The sequence below is a fragment of the Pectinophora gossypiella genome, chromosome 8 (assembly GCF_024362695.1).
Source record: "Pectinophora gossypiella chromosome 8, ilPecGoss1.1, whole genome shotgun sequence".
Taxonomy (NCBI): Eukaryota; Metazoa; Arthropoda; class Insecta; order Lepidoptera; family Gelechiidae; genus Pectinophora; species Pectinophora gossypiella.
Window position 1 is genome coordinate 10,876,218 of NC_065411.1, and position 11,842 is coordinate 10,888,059.

The 11,842-nt window shown below is 38.3% G+C and overlaps 1 protein-coding gene across 1 annotated transcript; it reads left to right on the top strand.

Annotated features, from left to right (window-relative positions):
- Window positions 1-1,974: 1,974 nt before the first annotated feature.
- LOC126369139 (uncharacterized) lies at window positions 1,975-5,220 on the top strand. The gene has a single exon (XM_050013432.1). The coding sequence runs from the start codon at window positions 1,975-1,977 to the stop codon at window positions 5,218-5,220; it is 3,246 nt and encodes a 1,081-aa protein (XP_049869389.1).
- Window positions 5,221-11,842: the final 6,622 nt, after the last annotated feature.

Sequence of the window (11,842 nt, forward strand, 5' to 3'; positions counted from 1 at the left end):
TTGTCTTCTCGGGTATAAAATTCGATCAATTGAACCAATGCGGAGTCCACTATAGTTAATAGAAGATTCAGACTCCTAAAGCCTTTAAATGTAAAAATAGTGGAGCTTGAAGATACGCCGAAATGCTTTCAAGAAAGACCCCTGATAGAGCAAAGCTCGACATAGTTTGATTTTTCGTTCAAAGTGTTTTATGATGTCTGATTTCGTAATCGATTGAATTTATAAAAATGTTCTAGTAACTGAATAAGGGACACATTGAAAAACGACTTGATAGTTTGGACGAGTGCCAGTGCGTTATTTACTCCCAGACAGACTCTTGACTTCATTAGGTGTGAATTTGTCTGTGTAGGTGTTTTAATATTTTCGTATTTGCCCGAGACGAACGTAGGAAGAAGATGATATAATTTTTTTATATTTTTTTGAAGTATATTTTAACGAATGCTATTTCGCTTGTATATGTTAAAGTTTCTTATAAAGTTAGAATTAAAAAACAGTATTTATATACTAAGTATGTTAGATCCAATTCTACTTCAAAATATCGTCTAGTACCCACTCTTACATAGCCACTGACACTAAGATAAATCGTGGTACTTATCCCCTTGTCGACAAAGGACAGAATCATTGCCTCGATGTGTTTGGAATCGATCCGCATTTCAACAATAAAGTCAAGTAGAAGACTTATGAACTCCATTTAGGTTTTTTATAAGCCTATAAAATACACGATTATACCTCTACCTATTCGATTTTTTGTTAATACTTACAAGTAAGAAATAGTTGATCTCTAGCTGCTCCACCATCATAAAGGTGAGACAAATTGTGAAAGATAAAAGATAAATACAATAAATAAAATAAAAAATAAATACAAGTACCTAAGCTCAGACTATAAGTAGAGGTAAGCAGAGACTATGGAATTCCATTTGCTTCATCATCATCATCATTAGCCTTATACGTCTGTTTCAGACGATTTATGACGTCATTGCCTCGAAGAAATGCACTTTCTTTCATGGCTGTGCAAACCAATTCTAGAGCGGCAAACTATACCGCACACTCTGCATTTGCTTAGATTCTTCTAAAATAACTAAGTAGCTATATGGTCGTAAGGCCCAAAGTCCTTTTAAAATCCAAATCCCATTGTTTAACTATTGTGTCCGAAAATCCGGGCCTTACGAGGATATTATAGTACAATATAATTTAATAGTACACTATAATAGTACAAGTAAGTACTTACAAGAATTCACATAAAGGTCGACCGTCATAACGAGTTGGTGTTTTGAGAAACGAATTAAAACAAAAGCCATCAGTAGTCACAGATTTTTAGAGCTTTTGTTTAATCTACTTATTTAATGTTTTAGTTTTGGTAGAAAATTCATCAAGCGGATAAGTACGGATAATATTTTTATTAGTCCAAGTTTTTGGCATGGATCCCGTATTAATGTAAAACATATATTTTCCATGGATATAGTAGTAGTAGTATAGTAGTAGTTTCCAGTATACTAAGATAAAATTTAGGACTAAATTTTTAACGAAAGTTTTCATAAAACAAAGAGATTCTTCAAAAGCGTTTGCTGTATAAGAAACTCAGATTGCTTTTGAAATTCCTCGCTAGCGAAAATCAGTTTTCAAAACAATTAATAAGGAACTACCGTTTCCATAAAACAACACACGGCAACATAATATAATTTTCTTTTGTTATTGTTTAATAAGCTTTATAATGCGTGACAATAATTAAAAATTAAAGCACCCCTATGGCTTAAGCTTTTTACAAGCTTTTTTTTCATTAAGCCGAGCCGGTCGTAAAGGGAACGGCTTAAAAAGGTGCTACTTACTTGGCTTGTTATGTCTGATACCTAACCTACCTATAGCTACGAATATATTAAACTTTTTACTACGGCCGCCTTACCGTTACCTGCACTTATTAGCAAGTTATGACCGGACCCTTAAGCGTCTAGGTTGATTGATACTGTTTCCACAAACATGATATTTAACGAGTACATATTTTACGCCCTCTCGTTAGTAGAACTTTGCAAGGCTCAACAAAATGTTTCAGTCTGTGGCCGGTTGCGTCAGGATGGAGCTGAGCCCACAGATGTTGTACAAAATGTGCACCTGGTAATGCGCAACATACGTGGCACGTCCGCGTACTGGCACAAAGCGTATACGGATCTTCTTGCCATGGTGAAAAATTTAGGTCCTCCTCATTGGTATCTTACTCTCTCTTGTAACGATTTAAATTGGCCCGACATGCTAAAAGCCCTTTTAGTTGCCGATGGCCGCCCAAATTTTTCTTTTGAAGATTTGACCTTCCTTGAAAAGCAGCACCTTGTCGAGTCCTACCCAGTCACGTTATCAAGACAATTTATGTTGCGCCTAAACACTTTGTTTACTAGGCTGAGAAGAGAAGAGGATCCGATTTTAGGAAAGAAAATTATTGATTTTTGGTGGCGCATAGAATTTCAGCTACGAGGTAGCCCTCACGTTCACATGGTTTTATGGTGTGCTGATATGCCGGCTTTTGACACCCCTGAAGGTATTCAGTTGCTGGAGCGTGTTGTCACGTGTGAGGTTCCCGACGCTGAGGACGACTCAGAGATGCATGATTTAGTCGTTCAGTTACAAACACATCGACACACTCAAACATGCTTCAAAAATAACCGAAACGTTTGTAGATTCGCTTTCCCGAGACCAGTGTCTGAAAACACTACAATCTTAGACGACGAGCAAGCAATGAGAAATGGTGGAAGATTTTATATATTAAAAAGAACAGATTCGGAAACCATGATAAACTGCTACAATTCGAGATTATTAAAACTGTGGCGCGCCAATATTGATCTACAGCCTTGCGGGTCAGCTTTAGGTGTGGCGTACTACATCTCAAAGTATATCTCAAAAGCTGAACCTGCAGAGGTCTCTAGATCAATAAGGCAAGCTATAAGTGCTGTAAGAGACCGCGGTGGAAGCAACTTGGGACGGCTGGTTTTTGCTATCCAAAACGCAATCTTGTCTCACAGAGAAGTCTCTGCCAACGAATGTGCGTTTCGATTGTGTCATTTAAAATTAAGAGATAGTTCACGTAAATGTGTTTTCGTAAACACTTGCGCGCCTGAACAAAGATACCGAATGCTTAGGATTGACACAGAAAGTTCCGAACCGTACAAAAATGTATTTGATAGGTACGTTCACAGACCTCTTTCTCTGGAGCAACTTAGTTTAGGTGAGTTTGCGAATTGGTACGAGGTTGCCTCTACTAGAAACGATACAGAGGAGGATGAACAAGATGCTGATGCCTATGATGCTGAGGATGAGGACGTGTCTAGTCGTCGATACATTACCTTATTAGACAACGTAGGTAGGATGAAAAAGCGGACACGTCCAGCTATACTCCGAACGCGTTATTATACGCTGTCTTCAGACCCAGAAGCATATTACTACTCATTGGTCCTGACTCATATTCCGTTCCGAGCAGAGGAAGAGTTGTTGGATGGTTTTAATACTGCAAAAGAAGCTTTCTGGGCCAAAAGGCATCGACTACGTCCGCTGCAAGAAGGTTTTGACGCCGAAACTATGATGCGGTGGGAAACTGAGATCCAACAAGCTATAAGCCGCATTGTGGCAGAAAACTTGGCAGCAGGAACCGTTGAGGAACAAAACGATGACGCAAATGACAACAATGACGTTCAGCCTATTGAACACATACTCGACGACGGCGGTCATAATATTATGATCGAAGAAGTCGAAGATGAACCAACTGACATAGGCATGCCAGACAATCAGTTTGAAACATTTGTAGCTTCGTTGAACATGAGTCAACGACAACTGTTTCAAAAAATTTCCCAAAAGTTATTGGACGTGTCAAATTCTGATCCGTTACTAGTTTTTGTTACTGGAGGAGCTGGTACCGGAAAAACATTTACCTTAAAAGTTATGACTGAACAAATTCGTAGGTTGAGTAACACTAAAATAGGTAAAAACGTGATTGTTACTGCACCAACTGGAGTAGCAGCCAGACTAATCGGTGGAACTACACTGCATTCCACTTTTGCGCTACCAATTGAAAAGGGAAGAAATGAAACATTACGCCCACTAACAGGTGAAAGGCTGCAAAGGGAGCGACAAAAGTGGAGGCATATAAATTGGCTCATCATCGATGAAATATCAATGGTGCCCTACTTAACACTGCGAAACATTCACATTCGCCTCCAGCAACTAAAACAGGATCAAGGGAACTTTGGTGGTATCAATGTAATTTTGTTTGGAGATCTCACGCAGTTACCACCAGTTTCCAGAATCACCGGTGGTTCTTACTGCTTCCGACAGCCGTCGAACTTAACTGGTGAAACAAATCTGTGGCAATTGTTCAGCTTTTGTGAATTGCCACAGAATATGAGACAGGCAGGAGACAATACCTTTGTGGACATTCTCAATAATATTCGTGTTGGTGAGTTAACGATGGACCAACTTGAGATCCTGGACAGCCGCAGAATTCCACTAGAGGGTCCATTTGCCGATGGAGAGGCAGTTCGAATTTTCCCTACTACGAAACAAGTCGATGCTTATAATTCAGCCATGACTAAAAAGTTGGGCAAATCGTTAAAGCTCTACCAAATAAACGCTGTTGACATCTCCCTAGAAGCTAAAACCTACGGTCAGTGCCCTCGCAAACAATACATTTCTGACGACCCGAACAAAACAGGGGGCATTCTCGGCACACTAACTATTGGAATTGGATCTCGCGTGATGTTACGCCGCAACATCAATGTAAACCACGGTCTGGTGAACGGTGCTATGGGTATCATAAGAAGAATTGAGTGGCCTTCTCTTCGCAGAGAGCAGTTAGAACCAGGTGAGTTACCGCAGGCAGTATTCGTAGAGTTCGACGATCGTTCTGTTAAGGGCAATGAATTGGGTGTGGGGGTTCGCATAGAGCCCTCCACTGTCGACTTTGATGCGCTTCGCGGACAAGGGAAGATTGAACGTCGGATGCTGCCTTTGATACTTTGTTGGGCTGTAACGGTACACAAACTGCAAGGTACCACCTTGGATCGGGCTGTCGTGGACCTATCAAACGTGTTTGCAAAGGGCCAGGCTTATGTAGCCCTAAGCCGTGTTAAAACACTTGCTGGGTTAGCAATAAAAACACTTGACCCAAAAAAGCTGTTGGACCGGCCCCACGACGAATGTTCTTTAACTGAACTTAAACGTTTGCGGGATCTTCAGCAGTAATGACTCACCTAATTCTTTTTCTTCTTCACTACAAACAGTCCAGATTGGCGGTAAATTTATGTTGCGGAGTAACATCACTCGTAATCTAAAGCCAAATGTCGTCGAAATAATTTAAAATGGTACTTACATATACATAGTCTTCTACATCTACAACATTTTCGTTAAATAAAAACAGCTAAAAAGTTATAAATAAAAGAATTATTATTAAAAAAACAAAATACCCGACTGCACACTAAAAAAAGAGTAAAATTATTATTAAAAAAACAAAATACCCGACTGCACACTAAAAAAAGAGTAAAACAAGCCACACAATAATATTGATCAATCAAATGCTAAAAACTAATTATGTAATACCGTTTAAACAATACCTATATTAAAATACACTACAATATGTGTTCGTAATCGATAGTTAAATAAACAGAAACTTATTTTGAATACAAATTTACTGAATATAATTTATAAATGTTGATGGAAAGCATCGCAGGCGGGGACCACCTTGACCGCCACCAACGAAAATTCTGCTAAATGGTGCACAACCGAAATGACTATAAATAAGCCTCTGTTGGTCCCCGCCTGCGATGCTTTCCATCAACATTTATAAATTATATTCAGTAAATTTGTATTCAAAATAAGTTTCTGTTTATTTAACTATCGATTACGAACACATATTGTAGTGTATTTTAATATAGGTATTGTTTAAACGGTATTACATAATTAGTTTTTAGCATTTGATTGATCAATATTATTGTGTGGCTTGTTTTACTCTTTTTTTAGTGTGCAGTCGGGTATTTTGTTTTTTTAATAATAATTTTACTCTTTTTTTAGTGTGCAGTCGGGTATTTTGTTTTTTTAATAATAATTCTTTTATTAAGCTAACGCAGTTTAGTTCAATCGCGGACTGTAATCCCTTTAGGCCAGTACAGGTTGTACCATGTATATTTGTCGAGACCGTCGAGACCTATTACAGTTGTATTGTACTGGGATCTACGCCTGAAACCCAGGCTGTATTTGACTATTAATAGAATTAGTTGCCAGTGGTTGAGCGTTGTGCTCACGATCCGGAGGTTCCGGGTTCGAATCCCGGTGGTGACCTATTACAAAGATCACCTAATGATCCCTAGTTTGGTTAGGACATTAGAGGCTGATCACCTGATTGTCCGAAAATAAGATGATCTGTGCGTCGGAAGGCATTGGTCCCGGTTACTACTTACTGATATAAGTACGTGGTCTTTACATGAGCCATCTCAGGGGCCTGTTGGTAATACCACCTCACAACCCACACGATAGAACAAGAAAAATAGAATTACTCGATGCGAAATTTTCGCATTTTCGGGAATATGTTCATGGCCAGAATTGATAAACTTAGGAAATGTTTTATGTTGCTTATTCATTATTCAGGACATGTCGTAGAAGCCGAAAGAGGGATCACGTCATAATATGTAAGTACCTAAGATAGGGATTTAACGCGACGAAGTTGGTAAACTATCAATTCATAGGTAAGTATAACGTTCATAATTAAGAGACTCATCTAAAAGTGTACTTCATGTTCCTTACAAATATGTCAAAGAAAGAAAATTTACAGTGCCCCAACGGGGTGTCATGTTGTAAGTGCTAAATAATTAATTAAAGAACCTTTGTACACATGATTGCACCAATAAAGAGTTGAATTGCGTGCCTATCTTAAAAGGGATTTCAAGCGCATGATTATCGTCTACATTCGAATCATCAAATTGTTGGATATCTAGTAGCGTTATATCAAGATAACAAATTGCGTAATTGCATATGCTTCCTCTTCACCGACCCTATGCATCTGTAGAATTATGTAGGTATTAATGAATAGACTGACGCCCGGCTGTTCGATAACACAGCATAGTTAGTAATAGTCGGATTGTAGATCTGCTAGATTGAACATTGATTACTAACAGGTTCAGGTCTTGAACCTAACGCTATTTGGACGTGTAATCTCCTCAGGCGGTAGCAAAGGCCAAACATATGCCGAGAATAGTTGAAGTAGCATTGTTGTGGTCTAAGTTTACGGACAAGCAAAAACCAAATATTCTTCGAATAATACCAAATATTTACAACAACACGCTCATGTACCTATTAATTTATTCATCATCATCATCAATTTAAGAGCCACGCTCTTGTCGGTGCAGCATTTTCCATGTTACTTTTTTAGGGAAAAATAGAGCAGTGGTTTCCCTCTTGCCTTCCGCCCATTAATTTATTATAATGTTTAAATGCACCACAGAAGCATTATCGGAGAGCTGACCATTTTTGAAGTAGGTAGACTACATATACTTAGTTACGAAGTTCCTATTCAAGAATTTGGTGTCATTATAATAAATCTAATTAAATCTAACACTTTTTTGTGTCTCTTTTGAAAGTCAAGTATCATAATAAAGTTACAACGTAAGTATAAAAGTTTAGTAGTGTAATGTGGCTATTACGGGGCCTTATACCAGGTTATGCAAATATTCGATTAAAAGACAAATGTTTGTTCTTGGATTGGGTGGGTACTGGGTAGTGTTGATCTTTGCTTGAACTCAGAAGATCTTAGCAAGGGTCACTTAATGCGGTTTTCTTCGTGGACCCTCACCAAACATTCTTTACTTTGCTAAGTAGGTACCTAAAAGTAAATATAAAACAGAAAAGCTTACCCAGACACGTTTGATTACATTATCTTATTTACCACTTTACGCCAAAGCATCTTTTGTCGCTGTACAAAATAAAGATCTCTGCCAACCTATCTAAATGTTATCCGGCAAACAGTACTATGTTATTAGACATTTGAACAGGCTTTTAGACAGAACGTTGTGAAATAAACCCTTAGTAGAATAAAACTTGAGTCCAGTACGTATATTGAGTTTCATAAAGTGTATAGTTGTATAAAGCGGACATGAGTCCGGGATTCCAACAGCACTGTAATGTGTGCATGCGGACGCTCTTCCCCAACGTGCGATTATTCAGTGGATAGCCGAGCTTAACAACAGTCAGTACAGAATTCATATTGTTTATTCAGATTGGTTTTTCAATAATACATTGAATAACTTTTCTGGTAAAATTGGAGGAACGAATAAAAAAAAACGGAGACAATGCATCCGTGTGTTCGGTACCTATTAAATGTGGTTGCAGAGTCGAACACAACTTGATTGGTTTTTATAGTCACATGGGATTACTTAAAAGTGGGTACGTTGGAATATGGTTTATATGGATTGCTTTTTAATGAAAGGTTGAAAATGACTTTCTGATTTCATGAAAAAATATTATGAAAATATGCCATAAGTAGCTTATCAAACCATGTATAAGTACCACATATTGAATAACGTAACGGATGCTTTAATGTTTTCTGATTAATACTTAGCTTTATGTTTCGGTTTACTTAGTTAATTGCCAATAGGCAAAACCTTAGTCACCCCTGTGTTTCTCAACCTAAATCTATCGCTATTTGTAAACGCTCAGTCCCAGTTCATCTTGCAAAGCTGTAAATACCGTCTCAGATACAACCCAATGCGTCGTGACATGCCAAAACCGATGTCTTATTCCGGAGACTAGTCAATACTTAAATCGGTCTGGCTTTCTAGTGGAAAGTATACAGTGAGACAGCATTTTTGAAATTGCAAGCATGATTGAAATAGCAACAGCTCAGACTAGTTTCTCCAGGGCATTCAGCATAAGCCGAGTCCTTTGAAAATAGATATTGTTATTCATCATGAAATTTTTGCCAATCTGCGTAGGGTGTTTGCACAGATTGCCTATAGTGTGGGTGAAAATTCCTATAAGTAAAGAGAATTATGATGTCCGAGACTCGAATAGTACTATAGTGTACGTAGCCGGCAGCCACGCTTCCCAAACGTGCGATTATTCAGACGGCTGGCCGCTCTACTACGGCGGAATTGAATTTGTGCAACGAACTCTAAAAGTAAATTTCGTTTCCAGATTTACGAGGCCGGATCCGGCTTGGACGTTCGGCTTGTCATATAAAGGTTTTTGTTGGGTTTGTACAGTAAGTACATGACATAATAGTGTTTACTTACTATAAACGGATAATTAATAATGACTTCGAATCACTGCTGGAGAAAAGTTTTTTATTTTTGCCGTGACTTGTTGTAGATTTGCCGCAGATAGTATTAACTACTCGGCCGGACAAATGGGGAGCGCTGAAGACTCATAGTGATTATCTGAGTTATCATAACCTTTATTAATATTTACTACTAATAGCATTTATTCGTTCATCCGTTACTCGCTAAGTTAATTTTAATTTAAGGTATTTTGTATATCTCTAGTTAAGTGATTTGTATTCTTTTGGAGAAAAACATTTATTAAACCGTATCATCATTTATCAATCTTCTTCTCTGGTGTCAAGGTTACTATTGGCCAAAGGCCCCTGACATGACTCATGTAACGACTACATACTTACATCAGTGAGTAGTGACAGGGACCAACGGCTTAACGTGCCTTCCGAAGCACGGATCATCTTACTTTTGGACAATCAGGTGATCAGCCTGTAATATCCTAAACAAACTTGGGATCACATAGTAATTTTTGTGATATTTCCCCACCGAGATTCGAACCCGGGACCTCCGGATCGTGAGCCTAACGCTCAACTACTGGACCACAGAGGCCGTTACTCCGTTATCTACCAAATGATCCACCAGATGTCGGCAATTGCTGCTCGACGGTAGGTTTTTAATTGTATATATCTGAAAGAGATTATGTAGGCCATCGTGTTGTGAATAACAAATCACTTTCAATACAAGGGATCGGGGCGCGGGATTTTGTTTGCAGGGTTCGCTTGTCTCGCGGCAACAAACACTTCAGGATTCCGATACCGACCCCGCCGCCGAGGTCGACCGTTTTCCCTTTTTCAGCGCTTATAGTTATCGACCCACTTATGTCACCAAGTGGAGCGCATGGGGAGCGCTGTGGGGGCTTACTCGGTACAAACCCAACTGGGCACCCTCAGGCCTGTTGTCTTAAACATTTATTGTAACAAAATATCGGTACAAATGTTATTAATTTAATATCGTTAAACCCCGCAAGGGCTTGTCCCATGTCATACCAACAAAGTTCACTGGACATTTTAAGATTTGGACTAAGACTAACTAAAATATCTAACTGTCCTCACAAATATGGCTGAAGGTGGCCTTCTGACTCCTTGCGGCTCTGCTCAACCCATTACGGATTACGGATCTGAGTTTATTGTATGTATTTTAAAAGAGAATATCTAGGTTCGGTTTCGGTCGGTTTCGGTTTCGAATATTTTTGATTTGATAGTTTTAAAACTAAGGTTCTTCAATAAGATAAGTACTTAGTCAATCATTTTTTTTTTCACGTGACTTATTGTAGATTTGCCTCAGATGGCATTAACTACTTGGCCGGACAAATGGGGAGCGCTGAAGGCTCTTACCCGGTACAACGTTTAAAACAACAGGCCTGAGGGTGCCCAGTTGGGTTTGCACCGAGTGAGAGCCCACAGCGCTCATAACATAACATAACAAATACTTTATTGCACAAACAGGAAAAAACAAAATACAAAACAAAAGAGAAATAGAATTAGTACAATAGGCGGCCTTATTGCTAAGTAGCAATCTCTTCCAGGCAACCTTTAAGTATAGGAGATATTGAATATTATGTAATATAGGGGGTTAGTGCAGCATGGGAATACTTGTACATATAAAAATACACACAGCGCTCCCCATTTGTCCGGCCAAGTAGTTAATGTTATCTGAGGCAAACATACAATTAATCACGTCAAAAAAAGGCTCGCTTCACCTTCCTCCTGTCTGTATACAGCAAGCTATAATCTTTTGTACCACTCATTCATTGCACATTTATATGCAAATGGAAGATGAAAGACAGATATTTCATAATTGAATTTCAATCCGATATCCATACGATTCTCGTAAATTATATATTCTTTAAAATAACATATTTAATATTGTTTGTTTCGTTTATTTTAATTATGATAAGAGATGGCCATTGATGTATAATATGTACTATACCTATTAAATAACATCTATCTTGTGTTCACTGTGCTCATCATCATCATCATCAGCCCATTAACGTCCCCACTGCTGGGGCACGGGTCTTCCCTATGGATGGATAGGGAGATCGGGCCTTAAACCATCACGCGGGCCCAGTGCGGATTGACTGTGCTCAATAAAGCATTTTATCTATCTATCTATTAGACTATTGGCAATACTTACATAAGTATTTTATTTTGTAAAAGAAGAAGCTTAGCTTATTACATGAGAACACATGTGAAGGCGTAATACTTATCTACGTAGCAATAGATGGGTTTGCAAACTTCTCAAACTTGTTAAACATGTTCAGAGCAAACATTGAACTTTGTACTTCACAAATTCCATTTCACGTACAATGATAATAGAAGTATAAATGGATGCTTCCCCTGTTTAATCGTAACTTCTCAAAGGAATGAATGGATAAGGAATGATGTGTGCAGACAACACAGCCAGGTAATGGTTAGTAATTTTATGTCGAAATCATAAACTAGTAGAAATACGAGTACCTATAAGTTCTTATAACTTATCTATAGTCTGATTATCAACTTTCTTATATTTGAAATCCATTTATAAAAGCTAACATACGCATCGTCTCG

Coding starts and splice junctions, on each gene's coding strand:
- LOC126369139 (XM_050013432.1), top strand. CDS start 1,975: ATGATATTTAACGAGTACATATTTTACGCCCTCTCGTTAGTAGAACTT.